The 27,395-nt window shown below is 48.4% G+C and overlaps 1 protein-coding gene across 3 annotated transcripts in view; it reads right to left on the bottom strand.

Annotated features, from left to right (window-relative positions):
* Positions 1-27,395, bottom strand: part of LOC309559445 (class I histocompatibility antigen, F10 alpha chain-like) — a 587,461-nt gene that overhangs the window by 485,697 nt on the left and 74,369 nt on the right. For 2 of the 3 annotated variants that reach the window (XM_082262705.1, XM_082262704.1), the window contains exon 2: positions 3,863-4,126. The exons of the other annotated variant lie outside the window; for it this stretch is intronic. In XM_082262705.1, coding sequence (XP_082118831.1) covers positions 3,863-4,126 — 264 coding nt within the window. The remainder of the gene's footprint in view (positions 1-3,862; positions 4,127-27,395) is intronic. 3 annotated transcript variants of the gene reach the window in all.

Below are 27,395 nucleotides of genomic sequence, written 5' to 3'. Positions count from 1 at the left end.
GATGGAGGAATATGTATATACCTCACAAATGCCTCAGTTGTCAGAAGAGGAGAGTAAAATACTCGAGTCCCCTATAACATCTGCGGAGATAATGGAAACTATAAAGAATATTAAAGTAGGGAAGGCACCTGGACCTGACGGGTTTACTATTCATTACTATAAGAAGTTAATGCCACACCTGAAGGAATTTATGAGGGATATGTTCAACGCCTGGGGGGCAGAGAATAGAATCCCTAAAGAAACCATACATGCACATATATCGGTAATCCCTAAGGAAGGGAAAGACCCTACCTCGTGCAAAAGTTACAGACCAATTTCCCTGTTGAACACTGACTTTAAAATTTTCACAAAGATTTTGGCAGTCAGACTACAGAAATACCTGACAAAGTTGATCCATTTGGACCAGGTCGGATTTGTCCCAACCCGAGAGGCAAGGGACAACACGACCAAGCTATTGAGCTTATTACATATAACACACCAAAATAAAATACCAACAGTCTTGCTTAATACCGACGCAGAGAAAGCGTTCGACAGGATCAGGTGGGAGTATATGTTCACGGTCCTTCGCTATATAGGGATAGGGGAGAAAATGTTAAAATGGATAACACAGAGCTATTCAGTCCCTTCTGCAAAAGTGAGGGTAAACGGAATTTTATCTACAGAGTTTTTAATTACAAACGGAACGAGACAGGGTTGCCCCCTGTCCCCGCTCCTGTTTGTATTATCACTGGAACCCTTCCTGTGCAGAATCCGAATGAACTCGGATATTTTGGGCATCAGCGTGGGAAAGGATCAGTATAAAATATCAGCGTATGCCGACGACGTCCTATTCTCGATCACGAATCCAATTATATCACTCCCCAACTTGTTACACGAGCTGGAGAGATACGGAACTCAATCTAATATGAAGATAAATTTCATTAAATCCGAAACAATGGGAATAGAACTTACAGGGACACTCCAACAACAGTTAAGGGCAAATTTTAAATTGAACTGGACTAAGACAGCCCTTAAATACTTGGGGACATCGATCACACCAAATATATCGCAATTGTTTAATCTGAACTTTATTCCCTTACTAAAATCTATAAAACTACTACTGCTAAGGTGGAGAGGAGGAATGCACTCATGGATGGGAAGGTGCAATATAATTAAAATGAGTGTTATACCAAAATTCCTGTACATTTTTCAGGCACTTCCCATACACATCCCACCTCGATACTTGATGCAGATTGAAACTATGATAATGAATTTCATCTGGAATTCAAAACGTCCGAGAGTAGGGAAAAAATATCTATTTAAAGCGAAAACAGATGGGGGGCTGGCAGTCCCGAACATAAAGAAATACTACCAAGCCATTCAACTGGGAAGAGTGATTGACTGGTGTCGACACAGAGAATATAAGCTCTGGCCAAACTTAGAGCAGGCACAATGCGAGATCTCGTTGAAAAGAGCCCCATGGTGTTATAAGATCCTACCAGTATCAATAAAGAAACATCCTATTATAGGAAACACGATCAAAACTTGTGCAAAAATATTTAAACAGGATAAATTAATACGGGAGAACTCCGTACTGTATCCAATACTAGGAAACCCCCACTTTGAGACAGGATATCAAGACAGGAAATTTAAGACCTTAGCAGATAGAGGAATTATACAAATATCTGACTTCCTAACAGAGACAGGCTGGCTAACGATGGAGGAATTAACAGACGTTTCAGGCCACTTCGGCCTAGATCTATGGCGGGCCTTTCAACTACGCCATTTTTTGGGAACATTGCAAGTCCCCTCCCAGGATGATAAAGAGGTAACACCTTATGAAAAATTATGCACCCAAAATGGAATTATGGAACATACTATATCTAAAATTTACTCTCTGCTAATGACATCAGTAGAACGGCGTAAACCTCCTTTTTTGAAGGAATGGGAGAGGGAAATGGGTATTGTCTTCTCACTAGAACGGGAAAATCAAATAATTAAGTCAGTATTCTCAACTTCAATTTGCGTTAGAATTCAAGAACTGAATTATAAAATTTTTTCCAGATGGTATTATACCCCGGTTAAGATGAATAAAATTTCTATATTAAATACAGATTTGTGCTGGAGATGTGGGACAGAGAGAGGGACAATGCTCCATATATTCTGGGAATGTCCTAAACTAGAAAAGTTTTGGGAGCAGATTTGGAGGTCAATACAGGAAATTATGAAATGTCATATTCCCAAAGAACCTGCCCTCTTTCTGCTCCATACCCCCAGCATACCGATACAAAATTACAAAAAAATCCATTATACCACATCTGGTGAACGCTGCCAGGATATGTATCCCTCTTAAATGGAAAGAGACTGAACCACCTAACATAAACATGTGGTTAAGGAAAGTTGAGGAAATACATAACCTAGAAAAATTGGTCCTATCTGCTCATCAACAAACTGATAAATATGAGAAGAAATGGAAACAGTGGAAAGATTATGTTAATTCAGAAGAAAGGTAATTTCCAAGTACAGGACAAGAACTTGTGCGGAGAAGATAGATATATAATGATATAGGAGTGTAGAGACCTATGCACCATTTTTCTCCCTTTTTTTTTTTTTTGGGGGGGACAGGGGGGAAAGAAGGAAAAGGAACGAAATGGGAGTTTTGGGTTCGGTAATAGATTGCCAAAGGAAGGCTAAGGTTCCTTAAAGGGAATAAATGGTTTGTAATTATAACCTTGAAAGCTAAAATGTAATGAATATACTGTATATGTAACTGAACTTAAAGAAATAAAGATATAATTTGAAAAAAAAAGAGTTGGCGGAAAATAGCGGGATCGAGGACCCCTTCACCGGATGGATGGAATGCTGGTTCGGCAAATGGGGCAAGTATTTGACCACCTTGGTCACTATGGTCGCAGTGGTGCTGTCAGTATTATTGTGCGCAGGCTGCTGTCTGGTACCATGCATGAAGGGACTCATCTCAAGAGTGGTGGATAGAGCTGCAAGCGATGTAATGTATACAGTTCTGTTCATGCAGGACCCTGACTTACATGACAGATCAAGTTCAGCCTCATTGCCTGTATAAACGAGTGATGCTGTTTTTATGAAGACCCCACAAAAACAGACAGACTTCTGGGGTGGGAGCTCAAGTAAGAATCTACATTTGTAGGTTCAACAGGAGGGAGATGTTGGAAGAATGGGCTGAGTCAGGAATCTTTCACTAAATGTATAATATAATAAATGTATAATAGTAAAATATATGTGAACCTAGAAATGTAGATAGAAGTAATACTTTATATAAATCGCAATAGTTAGAGTGATGCTTTATGATGAACCTATTTCTAGTGAATGTTCTTGTTAAGAGGCTTCCATCACCCCATCCCCCTCGTCTGCATGAAAGGGGAGTTTGTGTGTTCTTACTTCTGGAGAAGAAAAGACCTTGAAACAACAAAACAGGATGCTACATTCCAAATACAGTAACCAGTTCGAACCAGTGATATTGCCATCAGACTAAGAGATGGGTCCGCTATAGATGAAGACAGCTGGTTAACCGTTACTTTACCAGAAGAAGAAGTGGACATTGATTGGATGAAATATACTATTACACCTCAGGCCAGCCCAGAACACACCTATGCTTCATACATATTCATTTCTATAAAAAGTTCATGTTCTATTGTCTTTTTGGATTTGAAAAAGGAGGCAGATTTGCTCTGTCTGAACTCTGTACTTATTTTTATGCGCATGAAAATAAAAACAGATCTACCTTGTTTTCCAAATTGCCGGAATTCAGTATTGAGTTCTTTAAATAGAAACTCAAAGAAGGTCACTTGGCTTATTTGCAGTTGAGCATTTCTACTGTCATTATATTTGTTTATAATTATCTCACCTGCAGTTTGGTTGAAACGGCTCATCGCTGTCTTGACATTGTGTTTGAATACAGGTTCAGTGCCTTTGAAGATCTGTGTGTGTTCTTTCCAGTACTCCGGTCCTTCATTTCTCTCTATCCACTGAGCCTTGGGAAGAGTCTTCTGAGTCTCACTATTGTAATTCTCAAATTCTCTGTCATCCACATAACCAACTGCAGAGAACTCCGGCAGACCTGATCCTTTATTTGAGACCGCTGTATAATAATATCGCAGAGTGTGACTGTCTGAAACAAAGAGACATGCAAATGGTTATTTATCACCACAGAATGTGACATTAATAATCTCTTGCTGTTAATGACTTATTAACTACTTGTCTACCAAGGTACATTTATAAACATCATAGTAGACGAGTGGTTGAATCAAGCTCACAGCTGCTGCAGGTTTTAGGAGCCATCAAAGGGCTGTTGGATAAAAGTGTGTGGGCAAATGCCTACAAGGGGAATATTCTACAATAGCAAGTGAGTTTAGGGTTAGGCTGCCCAGGTTAGGGAAGATTTAAGTTCTTACCACTGGTTTCCCAGGCTTTTTGGGTCCTGCCTTCCTTCCCGGTTAATATACAGAGGGAAGGCAGGGCTAGAAGGCTTTTTTTTTTTTGGGACTGCATGGAAGTCTGAGGGTCCATGTCACTTGGAAGGATGTAGCCATCGTCTACCATCCCAAGGGATTCACCAGTTATGGACACTTACCTTTATAGGTACACTTGGGCAGCCATCAAATAGTTAGCAAGGAGATGGAGACTGGGAGGCCTCAGGAAGGGGTCCTGCGTGGCTACGAAACTTTGCACTATATTTTTTTGATGTGATCTTCTCTGGAATAAAGTTTTCGGACTGCTTTTGCAAGATCCTTGGTGTGCTAACGAATATGTATCTACTTGTAACTGATCCAGTGGCCAGCTGGTGATCGCTTCAGCACCCAGTACACAAGTGCCTACAAACCAGGAAGGTGTGCGATAGGAATATGAACTATATTGAGATGCAGGTTATTCTGTAATGTTCCTAAAGCATTTTAAGTAAAGTTCTGTTAAATTGGGTGGCGTGGCCTGAAGCCATATGTGAGCGGACGTGTGTGAGCGGTGCTCTCCCGGCTTTCCTCCGTACATACCATCCTGTTGCCGACATACAGTGACACTGAACCCCGATGCTACTGCTCCGGTTCACCTGCGGATCATCTCGCCTCCCCGTAAGACCTCTGAAGTGGCGGCGAAGTTGGACAGATTCCGCCGTCAGGAGAGAAGCCTGTAGGCCCAAGATGGCGGCTCCCCGTCCTCCTCTCCCGCCTCGCATGAGCCACCGTCGGATCAGAGAGTGATCCTAGAGGCCATTACAGACTTCAAGGTTTCCCTTACTTCCAAGTTACAGGAGTTATGTATAAAATAGGTGCGCTAACAATGAATGAGTAAATAAATAAATCAACACAGTGATAAATAACAATCTTATATATGGTGATATTCCAAGTGAGTAAATAAAATAAATCAAATGTCCAAAAGAACTCAAAAGTGACAAGTGATGAGACGTTGTGATCCTTGACTTATTAAATACAATAACTCATATGGTGATGTGAATTCAAAAGTCCACAAAAACTCTTCACCAAAATGTTGAAAAGGTAAAGTAAGTTGCCAGTGCTCTGTGATTGAAGATCCCGCCACCACCACACTATCCTCCTTACCAGATGAATAAATTAGGAAGGCAGAGAAAACTCTGATGATAGTGTTGGGGAGAAGAAAGTAATCAAATAATCCACCCTGTGATATGGTGCAGGATTAGCCTCTTACCAAATGGCAGATGGAATCAGCACAGAGAATATGGAGCAGACAATGCCTTTTCACTGTATCTGTAACTGGCAGCTGTGTTTCACTTTCACTAGGGATCCGTCCTCCTATTAGCTCTCCATGATGAGCATTGTGGTAATAGAAAATAAACGGACCATAGTGTGATATCCCCGAGGTAAATTTATTCAAAATACAGTGTTACACTTACATTAGGGATGGAAACATTTGCGGCAGTACAGAAACGATACACATGACTCGGCTGCAGACCGAGCGGTGTTGGACGTTCGTGGCGGCGCGACACGCCTCCTCTCTAACGAGGTTTCTTCCAAACAGGCTTCTGCTGAGATAGCCCTCCTATCTCAGCAGAAGCCTGTTTGGAAGAAACGTCGTTAGAGAGGAGGCGTGTCGCGCCGCCACGAACGTCCAACACCGCTCGGTCTGCAGCCGAGTCAGGTGTATCGTTTCTGTACTGCCGCAAATGTTTCCATCCCTAATGTAAGTGTAACACTTTATTTTGAATAAATTTACCTCGGGGATATCACACTATGGTCCGTTTATTTTCTATTACCACAATGCTCATCATGGAGAGCTAATAGGAGGACGGATCCCTAGTGAAAGTGAAACACAGCTGCCAGTTACAGATACAGTGAAAAGGCATTGTCTGCTCCATATTCTCTGTGCTGATTCCATCTGCCATTTGGTAAGAGGCTAATCCTGCACCATATCACAGGGTGGATTATTTGATTACTTTCTTCTCCCCAACACTATCATCAGAGTTTTCTCTGCCTTCCTAATTTATTCATCTGGTAAGGAGGATAGTGTGGTGGTGGCGGGATCTTCAATCACAGAGCACTGGCAACTTACTTTACCTTTTCAACATTTTGGTGAAGAGTTTTTGTGGACTTTTGAATTCACATCACCATATGAGTTATTGTATTTAATAAGTCAAGGATCACAACGTCTCATCACTTGTCACTTTTGAGTTCTTTTGGACATTTGATTTATTTTATTTACTCACTTGGAATATCACCATATATAAGATTGTTATTTATCACTGTGTTGATTTATTTATTTACTCATTCATTGTTAGCGCACCTATTTTATACATAATTTTCACTAAGGCACAGTTCAGGTTGCAGCTATTATTTATATCAGCGCACCCCTATTTTACACCTATTCAAGTTACAGGAGTTGAAGATGGACATTTCCCTCCTCCGGCAGGATCTGCAGAAGCTCAGAGGCCGGGTGTCTGAGGCCAAGGAGCGCATAGGCCGTGTGGTGGACGATCTCCCCCCGATTAGAAACGCAGTGGACCAGGCCTCCCGGGATATTACTTACCTGCTGCACATACAGGCCGATTTGGAAAATCACGCTCGGCGCAATAATCTCTGGTTCATCGGCCTGCCGGAGGGCACGGAAGGCACCGTCCCAGCCACATTCTTGGAGGACCTCCTGGTCAAGACCTATGGTAGGGAGGCGTTTTCCCAGGCCTTTGTGGTGGAGCGGGCACACCGCATGCCAGCCAAGAAACCCCCACAGGGGGCACCCCCCAGGGTGTTCATCGCTAAATTTCTTAACTTCACAGACTGACGCAGTTCTCAGGCTGGCCCGGGAGAAAGGCAATATTCATCTGGAAAATCATAAAATCTTGGCCTTCCCTGACTTCTCCGCAGAAGTCCAGAAGATGCGTAGCCGCTTTTCAGAGGTTAAGCGACGCCTGAGGATCCGCAACGTCAAGTATTCTATGTTGTACCCGGCCAGATTGCGGGTTGTGGGTGACGATGGAGTTCACTTTTTTGAGGATTCAGATTCTGCTACTGCCTGGTTGGACCAACTCCCGTGAGTACTGTTGCTGCTGGTTCTGGCTCTTTTACCTCCCTGTTGATGTGCCTTGGGATGCCCGGACCCTGCACTCCCCTGGACTGCTCTCCATCGTGCCTCATATGACTGTACCCCTCTCCTGCCATTGTGGGGCTCTGGAACCCCCATCGTTGCACTCTTTTTCAGCCTGTTGAGGGGGAGAGTTGGGGGGTTTTCACTTTTTCATTTTTATTTAATTTATTCTTTTATATGTACTTTCCGTTTATTTGCTGATGGCTGTTGGTCTCCTGCTCCTCTGTATGGCCGGGGGGCCCCTGGGCTCACCTGTTGTATGGCCGGGGGGCACCTGGACTCACACTGGACTATACATCTTTTTTCACAGTGTGTTCACCTACTGTTGTGTACCGTATTTGGGACCCCTCTTCGGAGAACTTTCACCCCATTTTTTCTTCTGTTTTGTCGCCACTAATGATGGGGACTGCTACGTTCTACTTTCTGTGGGTCTTTGCTTCTTGCTCCACTGTGGTTACCTGTTTTGGGACGTATGCCCACACCTGTTGGGGACTGTGTTGGGCTGGGGTTTATTATATATGTGTTTTGTGCTACTCATTTACTCATGATTGTTCGGATTGCTTTATTGCTTTCCACAGCTGCTAGATGCTCTTTTTGTATATTTTTTGTTATGCTGCAGGCAGGGATGCTATCTGCTCTGGGGCCTCCTGATCCTTTGCTTCTATGCCTTGTATTCCATTTACTCCCATGGCACGGCTGAAGTTGTTCACCTGGAATGTACGTGGCCTGCGTGATAAAGTCAAGAGGACCGTTATTCCTTCAAATAAGAGAAAACAACAAGCGGATATTATTGCTCTGGTTGAAACCCATGCAGAAGGTCGACTGCTAGGTGCCTTGCAGCGCCCGTGGGTAGGCTGGTCCTTCCACGCCTCCCACTCAACATACTCCACAGGGGTTACACTACTTATATCTAAATCAGTGGCCTTTGCTACTCATGAGGTGGTGACGGACCCACAGGGCAGATATATATTTGTCTGTGGCCGGATCAGTGGGCATGTTATTTTGATTCTAGTGTGGTATGTGCCTCCCCCATTTAATGCCACGCTTCTAGGCGAGGGTTCGACATTTATGTCCAGGTTCCCCTCCATCCCGGCCATCTGGATGGGGGACTTCAACATGGTTTCTAATCCTGGCCTGGACAGGACCAGACCAACCTTGTCCCCTGCCTACCCTGACCATGATACCTGTTTTTGTAGACTGCTTCATAGTTTTTACCTACTAGACTCCTGGCGTCATCTACACCCTACGACTCGGGCCTACTCCTGTTATTCGGCAACCCACTCCACCATGTCCAGAATAGACTCCATATGGATTTTCTATTTTCAATCTAACGTTGACTCCGCTGCTTCCTCGGCAGTTTGGGAGACGTTCAAGGGCTATGCCCGTTTGCTTTTGTCCTCGCGTATCTCTAGATTTAAAAGGGCGGCGCGGTCTGACCTTCGTTGAGCAGAACAGTTGACTGATCTGGAGCGCCAATATGCACATTCCCCATCCCAAGACTTGTTGTCCCAACTCAAACTTCAAGTACGTACCTTCGATAACCTTTCCCGTGAGACAGCCGACCGTAAGCTGTTTTTCAGCCGCCAACGCACGTTTGAATATGGGGAGAAGCCGGGTAAGCTGTTGGCTTTCCTGGCTTATATGGATACTATACCCCCTGTGGTCAGATTCCTCCATCCGTCGCTGTTGGGGACTCTGCTGATCCGGCGGCCGTGGCGGAGGTGTTTGCTGCCCACTTAAGCGAGGTTTATACTTCTAAGGTACGCTATGCTCCTCCTGACCTAGCTCGGCTGTTAAATTTGTCTGAGTTCCCCACATTGTCTTCCTCGCAGGTCGCCATGCTGGAGGCTCCCATATCGGTTGATGACGTGGTCATGGCTATTTCGCATTTTGCGAAGGCCAAGGCCCCTGGCACTGATGGGTTACCTGTGGAATTTTACTCCCATTTTTCTGCTATTTTGGCCCCCAAGTTGCTTGCTTTGTATGAGGCTGCATTTGGGGACTGTGTCCTGCCAGAATCTATGTGTGGAGGCGCTCATTGTCTTGATCCCCAAGCCGGGGAAGGATCCATCCTTCCCGGACTCCTATCGGCCTATTTCCTTCTAAAAAGCGACGTCAAGATATTGGCCAAGGTCTTGGCCTTGCGCCTCAATAAGGTAATTTTGTCTCTTATCCACCCTGACCAGACCGGTTTCATGCCCGCTAAAAACACGGCCTTTAATACCCGTCGTCTTTTTATGAACTTACAGGCGACGCATGACTGTACAGGCTCCAGAGTAGTGGTAACGCTTGACGCCGCTAAGGCATTTGATTCTGTTGAGTGGCAATATCTTTGACAGTGCCTTCACAGAATTGGTTTTGGCCCCAACTTTGTCAAATGGCTTACCATCTTGTATCACCAGCCTAGGGCCAGGGTACTGGATAATGGCTGGACGTCTCGGCCGTTCTCCCTCTCGGGGGACGCGGCAGGGCTGTCCCATATCCCCTTTCCTATATGCCCTTGCGGTGGAGCCCCTTGCCATAGCCATACGCTCAGGCCCTGACATTCGTTGACTCCGCTGTGGGGACCTTGAGGAAAAGATAGGCCTCTACGCGGATGACATGCTTCTGTATCTGGCTGACCCCGGACCGCCCCTACAAAAAACCCTATTGACCATTCAGCAACTTGGTGCCTTTTCCAGACGCACGGTCAACTGGGACAAATCCCAGATTCTCCTTGTGGACATGTTCCCTCCATCTGCGGATCAGGCTGCCCTTCCGCTAACTCGAGTGGCGTCTTTCAAGCATCTGGGGGTTATTGTGTCCCGTTCCTTACCTGACTATATACCCTTGAACGTTGAACCACTGTTTGACCTGGTAAAGACCAAAACTCAGACCTGGGCACGTCTACCGCTGGGTGTCATGGGGAGGTTGGGTCTGATCAAAATGATTCTCCTACCCAAAATTCTCTATGTCCTGTGGCACTCACCCATCTATATACCATACAAGTATTTTGTAATTTTGGATAGATCGTTGAAAACATTCATGTGGGGAACGAGCAGACACAAGCTAGCATGGAAACATACCTAGAAACCCACAAAGCTGGGCGGTATGTCCGTCCCAGACTTTGCGGCCTATTACCTTGCAGCCCAACTCTCCCCATCTTTTTCACATTGATAAAAAGGATTGCCATAGGTATCTCATGTTGGTTTGTGATGGCAATGGTGCGCAGTTTCCACACCCTTTCTGTGATGTACTTAGAGGGGTGAGAGGCTCCCCACCGACGATCACAGTGGTCTCCTATTCCAGCGCAGACAGGTCTGGGACCTGGCTGTCTCCAGGACAGGGGACACCGTGTTCCACTCTATGACTGCTCTGTGGTTTAATAGGTTATTGCCGGAATTGTTGCATCTCCCTGATCCGGGTGCTTGGTTGTCTAGAGGGGTATATTTGCTTTCACACCTGATCTCGGGGGGCACAGTTAAATCATTTGCTATCCTCCAAGGGGAATTTCAGCTTCCGGCCTCCATGCACTTCCGCTATCTGCAAATTCGGCACGCCATTCGGGCACAATTTGCCAACAACCCTCCGGCCCTGCCCTCTGTTGACCTTCTGGATGTGCTTAGGGGTCGGGACCATCAAAAACGTATTTCATTGTTATACGAAATGTTGCTCACTAAACCTATGACCGCCCTTGCTTATGGCATTCGGACGTCTTGGGCTGAGGAGGTTGGGGAACTGGATGATGATGATTGGAGCGATGCCCTGGAGGCCTGTACTTTGGCGTCTCCGAATCTCTCTGATAGACTCACGCAGTGCTATATAACTCATAGATCATACCTCACTCCGTTGAGGATGGCTAGGCTTGATTCCTCACGTTCCCTTATCTGCCCCAAATGCCTCTTGTCTCCAGGTACGTTTGGGCATCTTATATGGCACTGTTCACGTATACAGGGTTTTTGGTCGCAAATAATCCAGTTTCTACATGACCGTATGGGTTCCTGGTATCCCTGGACCCCAAGATGTGTCTCCTGGGGATACTCCCAGATGAGGACATTGACAAATATACGCAATGCTTCCTACGTGAAACCCTGTTTACTGCTAGGAAATGGTTAGCTTGTACCTGGATACAGCCTTCCCCCGCCCAGCCTGGCTGCCTGGATGGCTGACATTAACGATACTCTCCCTTACAAGAAAGTGATGTTTATAAACAGGGGTGGTTTGAAACGCTTTCATAAGATATGGGATAGGTGGCTTGAGGCTTCCTCCACGTGTACTCCTTAATGTGTGTTACTCCTACTGATCCGGCTCACTCCTTTTCCCTGTGTGGATTGTCCCACGCCTGCCGTAGATTCTTTACTTCATCTGTACTTTGCTGCGGTGTTTATTTATGCCATGTTTATGTGTACAATTTTTTTCTCAGCGCTATGAATTCTATGGCGGTTTTTAGTGCCATTTGTACTTTTGCTGTATACGTACTATTTTTGTACTGCACAGAACTCAAAAAACTTTTTTTTTTTTTTAAACAAAGAAAGTTCCGTTAAAGTGGTTGTAAAATTTGTTACACCACTTGTACCTACAGGTAAGCCTATAAGGCGGCTTACCTGTAGGTACTGTGAATATCCTCTAAACTTGCACAGTTTAGGAGATATTCAGAGTGCATGCAGCCGGACCTTCGGAGCCAGTGCCGCAAACAGACGGCTTCTGTGCACCTGCACGGGAGGGACATCATCGTGGCTCCGGCCACTCACAGCGCCGGGACCCGAGAACCCGGAAGAAACACTGGGGAAAATGTCAGCTGTCTCAGCAGTGAGCAGGTGCCGCTGGAAGGGCTTCATTCTAAGGTAAGAATTTTTTATAATGAGCTAGTATGCGATGCATACTAGCTCATTATGCCATGGTCTTACAGTGTTTTTTCGTCCGTTTCTTCAAATGTTTTTGTGTCTGGTCTGAAGTTACGTAAGAGGTGCATGGTAGCACATGGCATAGCAGAAGAACAAGTCCTGTAAAGCACAAATGGAGTACAAAAGAAAGGCAACTACAAAAGGTTAACTCAGCAGGAGACTCAGGAGGATAATTGGCACAGGTAACCATGAACTAGTGGGAATACATAGCATCCGGTCAACAAGCATGGTATCTGGTATGTGACAGGTCCTCCGATAGCGAGGGGGTCAGGGTTCTGGCTCCCTCCCCAGAGGTCGGTTCCTCAAAAGTAATCGGGACCAAACCCACGGTACTGAAACCCCATGGTACGGAAACCAAGCATGGGACGGGAGAAAGGAGTTAATTAAAGCAGAGTTCCAGTCATTTTTGTTTATTAAAAGTCAGCAGCTACAAAAAAAAAAAAACTGTAGCTACTGACTTAACACACACTCACCTGTCCCAGGATCTAGCGGTGCACTTACCCCAGCAACGTTCTCCCAGTGTCCTCCCTCGGCGATGCCAGCGTCTCTACTATGGGCACCCGGCAGTGGTATCTTGCGGCTTCATGGCCAGGTGCCCACTGCGCTTTGTGATTAGTCCCGAAATCTAGGACCGGTCATGTGTCCCAGAGGACTTTGGATAGGGGGGAGAAGAACTTCTGCTTTCGATCGCCTAAGGCGACTGGAATGGAAGTGGGAGTATGTACCTGTTAAAATCGCATACTCACCAATGGAAAGAGACCAATGGAAAACGCCTGTACTCTCCCTAAAAAGAAGCTCATGTACTTTTTTGAGCGTTGGGCGTTTTGCTCACAGCGTCAAAAACGCTCAGATGTGAACAGGGGCCATTGAAATGAATAGGATTTGTCTTGTTGGGCATTTTGAGAGCTGATCCTAGAGCAGAAAAACTCCCCAAAACGCCTACATGTGAACGGAGCCTAACCCCTTTTGCACCTAAGGCTACGTTCACATCTTGGCGTTGCTATTGCAAGCGTTTTTATGGGTGTTTTTGCAGGCATTTTACAGGTGTTTTTTGTGCAGGCGTTTTTAGATTGAATAGAGACCAATGGAAAACGCATGTAATCTGCCCAAAAAGAAGCTCGTGTACTTTTTTGAGCGTTGGGCGTTTTGCTCACGGCGTCAAAACGCTCAGATGTGAACAGGGGCCATTGAAATGAATAGGATTTGTCTTCTTGGGCGTTTTGAGAGCTGATCCTAGAGCAGAAAAACGCCCCCAAAACGCCCCAAAACGCCTACATGTGAATGGAGCCTAAGCCTTTTTTAGACATTAGTTGCTTACAAGTTAAAAATCAGTATTTTTTGCTAGAAAATTCCTTAGAACCACCAAACATATATCATTTTTTAGCAGAGACCCTAGAGAATAAAATGGCAATTGTTGCAATATTTTATGTCACACAGTATTTGCGCAGCTTTCTTTCAAATGCAATTTTGTTGGGAAGAAATCCACTTTCATAAAAAAACAAAAAAAAAAAAAAAAACAAAAAAAACAGTGAAGTTAGCTAATTTGTTTGTATAATGTGAAAGATGATGTTGCATCGAGTAAATAGATACCCAACATGTCATGCTTTAAAATTGCGCACACTTGTTGAATGGCGACAAACTTCGGTACTTAAAAATCTCCATAGGTGACTTTTTAAAAAATTTTAACGGTTACCAGTTTAGAGTTAGAGTTACAGAGGAGGTCTTGTGCTACAATTATTGCTCTCGCTCGGACGATCGCAGCGATACCTCAGGTGTGTGGTTTGAACACTGTTTTCGAATGCGGGCCCGACTTGTGTATGCATTCGCTTCTACGTGCGAATACGGAGAGATGGGGTGCTTTAAGTTTTTTTTTTTTTACACTATTCCTAAAAAAAATAAAAATAAAATTGTATAAGATCTTACTGTAAAATCTTTTTCTCTGATGTCCATCGACAGACGCAGCCTCATCTCCATGAGCTGAATGGTTTATGTTCCTCCCATCAGGAGTAGTCTAGGCAGGAGAATTTGAATACACACGCCCAGAGGGCTGTCCCTCCAGGCATAAATCCCCACTGCACAGCCCAGCACATCAGTTTAGTTTAAAACCAGTGAAGACAACAGAACCAACCCCAAACAGAGGGGAGGGGCGGGGCGGGTGCTGCGTCTGTCGATGGACATCAGAGAAAACGATTTTACGGTAAGATCTTAAAAAAATCGTATTTTCTCTATCGTCCATTGACAGATGCAGCCTCATCTCCATGAGCTGAGTAGGGCGTCCCAAAGCAGTATAGGCATGAGGGGTGGGAAAACACAGCCAGACAGTAACATCAACTCCAAAAGGCTAAATATAGCCAACCGGGCAACATGGAGCTCAACCAAACAACAGGATATCACCCAGATAAAAGACCTCGAAGAGAAGTACAAACATTCTCTTATGAAACAGCAGCCTGCAAATCCTTGCTGCCAAAAGAGGCATCCGAAGAAGCCAACAAATCCACCTTGTAAAATTTGGTAAAGGTGTGCACAGACGATCAAGTCGCTGCCTTACAAACTTGTACAACAGAGGCCTGATGGCGAAAAGCCCAAGAGGCACACTCAGTGTTCTAGTAGAATGCGCCTTCACAGGGAAAGGAGGAACCTGACCCTTGATCGAAAATAAGCCTGAACAACCATCTGCCTAATCCAGTGTTTCTCAACTCCAGTCCTCAGGGCACACTAACAGGCCAGGTTTGCAAGAAAACTGAAATACATCACAGGTGATATCATTTGCTGCTCAGTGATTGGAAGTATTCTAGTCTGCATCTCCCCAAGGTAATACCTAAAATCTGGCCTGTTAGTGTGCCCTGAGGACCGGAGTTGAGAAACACTGGCCTAATCCATTTCGAAATGGTCACAGCAGACACAGCCAAACCTTTGCGAGGACCGTCCGGAAGGACAAAGAGAGTCCGACTTCCTGAAAGACTCAGTAACCATCAGATAGACCCTTATCGCCCGACTCACATCCTGAGAGTGCAAAGCCACTTCCTTGTGATGTTTAGGCTTTGGACAACACAATGTCTTTATTCAAGTGAAAATCGGACACCACCTTAGGAAGAATGGAAGGATTAGGTCGGAGGACCACTTTATCCCTGTGGACCACCAAATAAGGCAGACAGGACAACGCCGCCAACTCAGAGACTCTGCGGACAGAAGTGGTAGCCACTAGGAAGGCAACCTTCTGCGACAAAGAAAGTAAAGAAAAAAAAAAAAAAAATCGCCCAAATATTTTCAAAAGGAGGCTTTTGAAGAACAGACAAAACCAGATTAAGATCCCATGGCGGTAACGGGGATCTCCTCGGAGGGTCCAGATGGCGACACACCCCCTGAACAAAAGTGCGAACCAAACCAGCCAGCGAACAGCCAGCGGACGTTGGAAGTAAATAGCCAAGGCCGAAACCTGGCCCTTGATAGTACCCAACGCCAAGCGCTGCTCAACCCCTTTTTGTAAAAAGACCAAAACCCTAGCTATAGAAAACAAGCAAGGGTGCAGCTGCAGTGATTCACACAAAGAAATGTACGATGATAGATCTTCCTTGATGTCGACTTCTTTGCCTTCAAAAGGGTAGGAATCACTGAATCAGAAAGACCTATCCCTCAACACCCTGCTTTCAACAGCCAAGCCATTAAAGCCAGCGATTGTAAAGCAGGATGGAAGATCGGTCCTTGAGATAGTAGATCTTCCTGCAAAGGAAGACGTCATGGAGGATCCACAATCATTTTTACCAGCTCTGCGTACCAAGACCACCGAGGCCAGTCTGGTGCCACCAGAACGACTGGAATGTCTTCCATCGCCAACTTGCGAAGAAACCTTGGCAGGAGAATGAGCGGAGGGAAAGGCATAGATCAGGCGATACTGACTCCAAGGAGCCACTAATGCGTCTGTGGCGTCGGCCAGAGGATCCCGAGACCTGGCCACAAACCTCTGAACTTTCCCGTTGAGGTGAGACGCAAACAGATCCACGTTCGGGGTCCCCAACCGGACACGCAGGAGATGAAACCCCTCCGGATGCAGAGACCACTCCCCCTGATCCAACACCTGATGACTCAGTTAATCCGCTTGCCAATTCTCCACACCCAGGATGTGGACTGCAGAAAGAGCCGGAACATTATGTTCTGCCCATACCAGAATCTCGGCCACCTCTTTGGCCGCCAGGGCACTCCTGGTGCCCCCTTGATGATTGATGTAAGCCATGGCTGTGGCATTGTCCGACTGGACCTGAACCAGAAAGCCGTGTTTTGCCGACTCGTCCAGTGAACCAGGCAGAGCTCAGTTCCAGAATATTGATTGGCAAGAAAGACTTTCCAACACCCAGGTCCCCTAAGCACAGAGCTCCACCTCAGTCTGACAGGCTGGCATCCGTGGTGACCACAGTCCAAAATACCGGCAGGAAGGACTTGCCATGTCACAGGACAGGTGACTGGATCCACCAAGAGAGCCGACTTTGTGAGATGGCTCAACCGAATCTTCTGGTCCAATGACCGAGGATCTCTGTTCCATTTTGACAGAATCTTTCTGCAGCCGTCTCACGTGAGACTGAGCAAACAGGACTGCTTCGAAGGTCGAGACCATCAGACCCAGGGCCCTCATGAAAGCCCGCAAAGAGGACCGATCGGCTTCCATCAGCAATTGGACTGCCCTTTGCAACTTCATAAGTTTGTCCAAGGGAAGGAAGACCCTTGCCCGAGCAGAGTCGAGGATCAGCCCCAAATAGGTGACCCGCACAGACGGAGTCAGGGCAGATTTAGTGACATTGATCGTCCACCCGAAGTCCTGAAGGGTCCGAATGGTGATGGAGATGTTTTCCAGCCGATCGGAAAGGGAAACTGCTCACAACAGGAGATCGTCCAGATACCCCACAATGGAGATACCTTATCGACACAATAAGGCCAGCACAGGGGCCAGGACTTTGGTAAATACTCTGGGAGCCGAGGCAAGACCAAAGGGTAACGCCATGAATTGAAAGTGCTCCTCTGCCACCGCGAAGCGGAGGAATCGCTGATGTTATTCGAATATTGGGACGTGGAGATACGCATCTTTGAGATTGATGGAAGCCAGAAAATCCCCCCGCTGACTGAATGGACTCCATTCAGAAATTCAGCACCCGCACAAAGCGGTTCAGAGCCTTGAGGTCCAGGATTGGACGCACCTTGCCCTCCTTTCTGGGCACGGTGAACAGGTTTGAATAGAAACCTTGAGAGCGTTACAGTAGGGGAACTGGCACAATCACCCCTTGAGCTAGGAGATCTCACACAGCCTCCCGCAGATCCTTCAAACGCTCCAGAGACAAGTGAAGATTTGACTGAAAAAAACCCTGTCCCCTGGCTGGGACCAAAATTCGATCTTGAACCCAGAACAAACCAGTTCATGAAACCCATTTATCCTGAAGGAAGTCCAGGGTTCCTGAAAGAAGCGCAGACGTCCCCCCACCCCTAAGACGGGTGAGGGCATCCCTTCATGCTGAAGAGTATGCAGCACCGGACTGAACAGCTTGGACTTGCCCCAGAGTTTCTTAGCACCTCCAGAAGTTCTGAATGGCTTACCTTTTTCTTGCGCCCCGGAGGCACAAAAAAAAAACGTTTATGAGCAGAAAAGGAGGGACCCTGCTTAGGACGGGGTGTCTTACCCTTGGAGGATTGAGGAAGAAGAGTACTCTTCCCGCCAATCAGGCCCTTGATCAACTCATCAATGAGTCACCAAACAACCTGTCTCCCAGAAAGGGGAGATCAGCTGAGGCTTTTTTAGAAGCTTGGTCAACCGACCAGCTCTTCAACCAGACCATGCATCTTAAAAAAATGTCCACGGCCGAGACTCTGGCCACCAGGGGAGCCGCATCCACACAGGAACACCAGAGCCTGGATCACCTGGTCCAACAGTTCCAGCTGTTCCGGAGGAACAGTCTAGGGGTCCAAGACTCCCGCAAACCACCTAATCCATTCCATCACCGTCTGTGAGACTAGCACAGACACAAAAACCGGTTTCAAAATGGAACCCGCCAGCACATGAAGATGACGGAAAAGGGATACCACCCGCCTGTCCACTGGATCCGTAAAAACTGGGGAAACCTCCACAGGCTCAAGAGTAGATTTGTTTGATCTGGAAAAAACTGAATTTTTGTAAAATCTTACCTGTAAAATTCCTTTCTCCGAGTCCTCCGACAGTCGCCGCTATCTTCATATTCGTCACAATGGGGGGTATTAGACTTTGCTCCGAAGGAGTAGCTAGGCAACAGAATATGTTAATATAAAAGCTTTAACACATCCCACCCCCAGGGGGTGGTCCCCTCAGTCAATACGCTCCTACTTCCTGTATCCATACTTCAGTTTCAGTGGAATAGCAGTAGAGTATACAACCAAACCCCAAAAGAGGGGCGGGGGCGGCGACTGGCGGAGGACTCAGAGAAAGGAATTTTACAGGTAAGATTTTACAAAAATTCAGTTTTCTCTAACGTCCTCCGACAGTCGCCGCCATCTTCATATTCGTCACAATGGGGACGTCCCAAAGCAGTGCAAACATGAGGGGTGGGAAACGCAGCCGCGTCCAAGGCAACGCCGTCTCCACATCAGAGAAAGGAACCTTACCAAAGGAAGGAAACCAACTGGGCAACAGGAGAAAAAACACTTGCTTAACAGAAGCAAAAACCCAGGAGAACAAATAACCCAGGGATAACAATGTGTATCCCAACAGCCAAGAAGCCCATACAAGAGCTCTAAGGAACCGCCGCACTAAGAACCTTGCGGCCAAAGGAAGCATCTGCCGATGCCTGAACATCCACTCTGTAGAATTTTGTGAACGTGTGTACGGTCGACCAGGTCGCCGCCTTACACACCTGGGCCACAGAAGCCCCATGACGACAGGCCCAAGACGTACTCAGAGATCTGGTAGAGTGCGCCTTCACAGGCACAGGGGGAACTTTCCCCTTCAAAGCATAGGCCTGTTCCACAGTCTGTCTGATCCATTTGGCGATGGTAGAGGCCAACGCAGCCAAGCCCTTCCGAGGTCCCTCAGGAAGGACAAACAAGGAATCCGACTTGCGGAAAGATTCAGTCGATTTCAGGTAAACCCTAATCGCCCGAACAACATCCAAGGAATGCAACTCCACCTCCTTCGGATGTTTGGGCTTCGCGCAGAGCGAAGGCAGGACAATGTCCTCATTGATGTGAAAATCCGAAACTCTCTTCGGAAGAAAAGAAGGGTTAGGTCGCAAGACCACCTTATCTAGATGAATGACCAGATACGGAGACTTGCAGGACAAAGCTGCCAGCTCCGAAACCCTGCGAGCCGAAGTGATCGCCACCAAAAAAGCGACTTTTTTGGACAACATGGACAACGAGATTTTTCTGATCTGTTCAAAGGGATCATGTTGTAGCACGGACAGAACAAGATTCAAGTCCCAAGGAGGTAAAGGTTCCCGCCTAGGAGGAACCAGATGTCGCACCCCTTGAACAAAGGCACTAACCAAAGAGTTAGCCGCCACAGGATGTTGAAAGAGAACGGCCAGCGCAGACACCTGACCTTTGACCGTAGCCAGCGCCAAACGCTGGTCGACACCCGTCTGAAGGAAGGACAACACCCTAGACACCGAGTAAGTGCGAGGTGAAAACCCCCTGGACTCACACCAGGCAAAATAGGCCTTCCAAGTACGGTGATAAACCTTCCCCGAGGAAGACTTCCTCGCGTTAATCAAAGTGTGAATGACCTCCGGAGAGAGGCCCCTATCTTTCAGGACCTCGGTTTCAACAGCCAGGCCGTCAAAGCCAGCGACTGTAAAGCAGGATGGAATATCGGCCCTTGAGACAGGAGATCTTCTCGAAGAGGCAGACGCCAAGGAGCGTCGACCGCCAGATTCACGAGGTCCGCGTACCAGGACCGGCGAGGCCAGTCCGGAGCCACCAGAATCACCATGTGTGGTTCCGAGATCAACCTGCGAAGGAACCTGGACAGCAATTGAATCGGCGGAAACGCATACAGCAGCCGATACTGATGCCACGGGGCTACTAACGCGTCTGACGCGTCTGCCCGAGGATCGCGCGTTCTTGCCACGAACCTTTTTACCTTGTAACGCGAGACGCGAACAGGTCCACCTCCGGAAGACCCCACTTTGCGCACAACATCTGGAAGACATCCGGATGGAGAGACCATTCCCCCTGATCCAGGGTCTGGCGGCTCAGATAATCCGCCTGCCAGTTCTCCACCCCCGGAATGTGTACCGCCGATATCGCCGGGACATGAGTCTCGGCCCAGGAAAGAATGTCGGCCACTTCCCGAGCCACTCGGGCACTCCTGGTGCCCCCTTGGTGATTGATGTAAGCCACCGCCGTGGCATTGTCCGTCTGCACCCGAACCGGACAGCCTCGCAGCCTGTCCGTCCAACGTCGAAGGCAGAGACTTATCGCACGCAACTCCAGAATGTTGATCGGAAGGGAGGATTCTTCCTCCGACCAAGTTCCCTGGGCGGACAGAACGCCCAGAACACCACCCCAGCCCGACAGGCTGGCATCCGTGGTGATCACCGTCCATGAAAGAGGACGAAAAGACTTGCCCCCCCGACACCGCTGGGGACTGGAGCCACCACAGAAGGCCCCTTCTGGTGCGATGACTCAACGAAATCTGGATATCTAGAGATTGCGGACGCCTATCCCACCTGGACAGGATCTCCGCCTGGAGACTCCTCGTGTGAAACTGGGCAAAGGGAATCGCCTCGAAGGCCGAGACCATCAGTCCCAGACACCGCATGCACTTCCGCAGGGATGAGCACGGAACGTCCATGAGGGACTGGACTTCTTCCTGGAGAGTCTTGAGTTTGTCGTCCGGTAGGAAGACCTTCGCCTGGACCGAGTCCAGGATCATCCCCAAGTAGGGAAGACGAACCGACGGACACAGCGTCGACTTTGGATAATTTATTGTCCAACCAAACTCCTGTAGAGTCTGCACCGTGACGGACAGATCCATCTCCAGACCCTGGCTGGTCACAGACCGAACCAGAATATCGTCCAGATACCCCAGGACAGAGATGCCCTGGGCCCTTAACAAGGCCAGCAGTGGTGCAAGCACCTTGGTGAAAACCCGCGGAGCCGAAGCGAGGCCAAAAGGTAACGCCACGAATTGGTAGTGATCCTCCGCAATGGCGAATCGAAGGTACCTCTGGTGACCCTCGAAAATGGGGATGTGTAGATACGCATCCTTCAAGTCGATGGAGGCCATGAATTCCCCCGGAACCAGGGCAGCCACCACCGACCGCAGAGATTCCATGCAGAACTTGCGAACCCGCACAAAGTGGTTCAGAGCTTTTAAGTCCAGAATTGGACGTACCTTGCCCTCCTTCCTGGGCACGGTGAACAGATTGGAATAGAACCCCCGAAATCTGTCCCGGTGAGGCACCGGAACCACCACTCCCTGAGCCCTCAGGTCCCGCACCGCTAGGTGTAGATCCCGCAAACGCTCCAGAGACAGTTGAAGGTTGGAGGGAAAAAATCTGCTCTCCGGCCGAGAGAGAAACTCGATCTTGTAACCAGATTGAACGATTTCCTGAACCCACCTGTCCCGAACCCGGGACAGCCATGGTTGTGGAAAACCGAGCAAGCGTCCCCCCACCCCAGAACCGGGTGAGGGCGCCCCTTCAGGCCGCACTGTTGTGGGCAGTGGATCCGGACTGGCCGGACTTCTGCTTACCCGTCCACGGCTTCTTCTGGGAGCCCTGACCTTTGAACGGCTTGCCCTTATAGTGCGACTGAAAGGCACGAAAGGACCCGAGAAAGGGCCGAAAGGAAGCATGCTTCTTACCTGGAGTCGCCTTAGCCTTGTGGGATTGGGGTAACAGCGTGCTCTTACCCCCCGTGATCCCTTTTATCAGCGCATCTAAGGATTCGCCAAAAAGGCGAGAACCTTCATAGGGCAGATTGGCTAAGGTCCACCGACCAACACTTCAACCAAACCAAGCAGCGAGACAACACCGCCACACCGTGTACACGTGCGGCCAACGGGACCATATCCAAGTCCGCATCACACAAATACATGACACCCTGATGGATTTGATCCACCATATCCAATGTCGCCGGTGGGGCAGAATCAGCCACCAAAACGCGCCTAAGCACCTGCGTCCAGCTCGCGACCGCCTGGGCCGCCATGAGGGAAGCAAACAGAGCTTTCAGCATAGAACCCATAATAGAATAGGTATGACGGGCAAGAGACTCCAGCCTCTTGTCCGTGGCATCCCGGAACACCGGGGTATCCTCAGCAGGAATCGCAGTAGACTTATTCAAAACCGCTATCGCGTGATCCACCGGAGGCGGCACACACCAACGCTCACCAGTAGCGGGCGTGAAAGGATAACGCAGTTTGAACCTATTGGGTACCGCAAAAGGTTTGCGGATATTACGCCATTGTTCCTTAACAGCGCTCTGAAAATCATCCGTGCAGGGAAAAACCTGCAATGTTTTGCGCCTTCTCTTTGTCCCATAAGCTGCCAAGGCAGCAGGAGGACATGGCTCATCCTGCAAGCGCAGCGTTTGCTTGATAGAAGCAACCAATTCATCCATGAGTGCAAGCTCTTCAGACGAGCCAGGGGGAGAAGTATCCACCCCTTCAACCTCTGCCTCCACCTCAGACCCCACAAGATCCAGGGAGGAACGGGACCCCGATAAGGAGACCCCAGCCATATCAGCCCCATCACCACCAACCTCTGAACCAGAGGAAATTGAAGCTCTGGACCTTTTTGTGGATTGAGCAGCCACAAGCATTTGCACTTGAGCAGCAAGGTTAGCCACAATCGCAGCCAAATCCCCCCCTGGGGGGGGAAACAGCAGTCCCCTGGCTTCCCACCAGGGTGGCAGGAAATTTGCCCTCCTGAGAATCCATTGCCCCAAAAAAATCTGCCGGAGAATAAAGGGTTAACTGCCCCTTTAACAAGCGCGGCGAGCGCAGCCCACCGCACACACACACACAAGCACAATGAGACCCCCACAGGGATAAAACAGAACACAGGCAATGGATATAGGAAGAACAGAAAGATAAAACCTGAGGAGACCCCTGCTGCTGTCTCGATCGGTGCACACCAGGAAAGAGGAAGTGATGAAATCAGGGCGCTCTATCAAAGCCTATGGAAGGCTACAAGAAAATGGCCGCCCGCATTGAAAACATGCGGCTGGGGCGAGCGCCGGCAAAATGGCATCGTTTGGCGCGAAACCGCCGCTCCCCCACTACTGTGATGTAGAAAACACCACCCATGCAAAAAAACATGGCGGATCGCCGCAGCGATCGATGTATTGTGCCCCAACATGACAAAAACATGCCCCACAGCACACAGCTCTTCACACTCACAGGCTGACACAGACAGTGCCACACAGCCCCCCCCCCTGCAGCCCACAGCGTGCAGTCAGAGTGACAGGGAGCCAAACAGTGTGAACAGAGGCAGGTTTCACAGTCCCATAATGACACCCCCCCGACAGACAGGTCCCCACATAGATACACTTACCTCCTAATGGCGTGGGGAACCCGCACAGGCAAACAAACCGCTGCACATGAGGCAGGGAGAGTCGCATCCAGGACGCACAAAATCGGGGTTAAGAAACCGCACAGCGTCCAGTGAGGTAGCCACCTCACCGATCATCCCTGCACCGAACAGGGATGGGTCGTTCACTGTGCCAGGAGCGTTACCTGGCTGAACGCTTGATGGCAGGCCGGGAAGCCACTGACCCACAACCTGCGACCAGGGGGATCAGCCCGAGACCCGGCCCGCACGAATCCTCTTCATCAGAAGAACTAACTAATGCTGACAAAAAGAACAGCTAAGCAAAGAGAGAGAAAAAACTCAAACAAAAAACTCAAAAAAAAGAGAAAGGCTGAGACAAAATGCCCCAGCCTAGAGACAACCAGCTACTCCTGACAAGCTAGACATTGAAACTGAAGTATGGATACAGGAAGTAGGAGGGTATTGACTGAGGGGACCACCCCCTGGGGGTGGGATGTGTTAAAGCTTTTATATTAACATATTCTGTTGCCTAGCTACTCCTTCGGAGCAAAGTCTAATACCCCTCATTGTGACGAATATGAAGATGGCGGCGACTGTCGGAGGACGTAAGAGAAAGAATGGTTCACTTTAGGTGGCACCGTCCAACGGTTGGAAACCTTTTCAGCAAAAGGATACCGGTGTTAAAAGCATTTTGGCACCACTAACACGTGCTTAACGCGCCACCATTGTTCATTCACAATATTGTGAAAAGTGTCGGGACAAGGGAAAACCCTGTCAGCTTTTGGAGACTTCTGGGAGCCAAAAGCCACCCGCGTCCCTGCCAGAGTGGGCTCATTAGCCAATTTTAAAGTATCCCGCAATGAAAAAATCAGGGCTTGCACCAAAGCGCGTTCCCACGCTGCAGCTAATGACAGGTCCTCTTTACCATCTGACTGCGAGGACAGCAACCCCTCAGGAAGGGGAGCATCCGGGGCAACCACATCAGCCTCTGAATCAGAGGGCACCTCCACAGATGGAGAAGGCAGTGGCCGGCTACGGCTAAAGTTGATTTAGTCATGGAAAAGGTTGATAGTCCCCTGGCTTTCCAGGGCAGCTGAAATTGCTGCCAGCGACTGAGATCCAGACGGGCCGGGAGTCACACAGAGTGGGTCTGAGAGTGAAATTCAAGTTTGGGACTCCATAGTGCAAATTGCAAAAAACTGAGTACTGTAGCTTTAAGAATGCCGATTGCGGTATCCATCACCGATCGCAGCGGTCTGCAGGGAGCCCCTCTAAACCAAACTGATAGCAGAAAGTGCAAGGATATGACCGCAGGACTCATAATACTTTACCACCTCAGACACACAGCCTTCTGAATCTTCCACAGCATGGAGAGAGAAGCAGAAATTGAGCTTGGCTCAGCAGCAGGAAATGACCACACAGGAAGTGATGTCGCCTGATTGGTATACACTGCCAAATATAGCACCAGGGCTACACAAAGATGGATGCCCATACAAAACAATAGGAAGCTGCAGGGAAAATGGCTGCCCCATACAAGTCTATGGGGAAAAAAATTCCAATGCAAACACCTAAGATGGCGGCGCCCATGGTGCACCATGCAGCTAGGGACCGACACATGAAGGCCCCAGGAACCACAACAGGGACTAGCAAGCCCAAAGAACCATGTCAGCCCCCCCCCCCCCCGAGCGCCAGAGCACTCCAGACACAGCCCCCGCAGGGAGAGGGAAGGACACACTGACTGGGCACCAGGCAGACCAGGAAGATCAAATGGTACTCACAAATCCCGTTATCCCCAGGGGAGGGCCCACATCCCCCCAAGCCCAACAGGGGCTAGGGGAGCACAGTTACTCACCATACCAAGGACCGGGTGTGCTGCGCTCCAGGCAGACTGCCTCCCACCCGATGTGGGGGTGCTGCCAGCCAAGGGGTATGCTGCGGCATTCCAGGTCGTTGCGTCCCGGTGAGGCATCCACTCGTCCCCGTCCGGACAAGGGGGCATCGTTGTGGATAGGCCTAGGTTGGAACTATAACCTGCTCATGCTCGTAGACCAGACTTGGGGGGGGGCGTAAGGATCTAGAATATCCAGTACGAAGCCCCAGCCGGCATCGTTGCTTGTAGATTACCAGGAAATTCTTCCCTGAACACTAGCTAGCAAGTAAGTAAAGAGAAATAAAAGAAAATATTCTGAAAAGAATAAAAAAAAAAAAAAAAACTGAGACCCGTGTTTCAGTAGGAAACCTAGGTCCTACTTCTTCTCTAAGCAGAAAACAAACTGATGTGCTGGGTTGTGCAGTGGGGGTTTATGCCTCAAGGGACAGCCCCCTGGGTGTGTGTATTCAAATTTTCCTGCCTAGACTACTCCTGATGGGAGGACCATAAACCCACTCAGCTCATGGAGAGGAGGCTGCGTCTGTCGATGGGCGATAGAGAAAAAAATTTTTGATCACTTTTATTGCTGTCACAAGGAATGTAAACATCCCTTGTTACAGTAATAGGCAGTGACAGGTGCTCTTTTTGGAGGGATCGGGGGTCAAAAAGACCCTAAACACCTCCTCTGCACTTAAAAGCATTCAAAACGCTAAGTTTGGCTGTTTTTTTTTTTTTTTTAAATCTGGCGCCCTTAAGGCTTCAATACGCGGAAGTCATGCTTCCGGGTTTTTACATCGGAGACCCGATCAGAGCCAAATTCAGCTTAGTTCGGGACTCCAACTTGGGTGGCTTGGGTCTATTGGTGGGACAGAAGACCCGGGCGAACCGCAGAAGGCGGCCGTGGTGAACGTCCCCTCCCACTCCTTGTAATGACAGCCGAGCGGCTGCTCAGCCACATCGGTTGTCATTACAAGAAAGCCAACCGTCGGCTCTAAACAGTACCGGATGATGCCGCCTCTAGCTGCAGGCATCACCCCGGCACAATCCTTTAAAGCCGAGGCCGCATATTCGCATATTTGTGCTCCGCCGGCGCTAAGGGGTTAAAGTGATATTAAAAGGCAAAAATTAACAGCAAAATACAAACAGGTCCTACTTACCTGCTCTGTGCAGTGGATTTGCACAGTGCAGCCCCGATCCGCCATTTCTTGGGTCCCCCCCTAGTGCTCCTGGCTCTTTTCACCCGTCAAGTGCCCCCCCAGCAAGCAGCTTGAAATGGGGGCACCCAAGCAGGCGCTCTTCTGTACTGCGTGTCCATTTAGACAAGGGGCGGTGGCTCGGCCCCATCCCCCCTCTTTTTCCTCATATGCTGTCTGGATGTGATTGACAGTGGCTGGAGCCATTCTTAGCCAATGAGGAGAGAGAGTCCTCGGAGAACTGATGCTCTCATGCACATTGCTGGATCGAGAGGGGGTTCAGGTAAGCATTGAGAGGGCTGGAGGACTGCTGCACACATGTTTTTACCTTTATGCATCCTAAAAAAAACCTCAGCCTTTAAAGCCACTTTAAGGCTTC

The sequence above is a fragment of the Pelophylax lessonae genome (genome assembly GCF_965119305.1).
Source record: "Pelophylax lessonae genome assembly, chromosome: 7".
Taxonomy (NCBI): Eukaryota; Metazoa; Chordata; class Amphibia; order Anura; family Ranidae; genus Pelophylax; species Pelophylax lessonae.
This window is presented reverse-complemented; position numbering and strand designations above follow the sequence as displayed.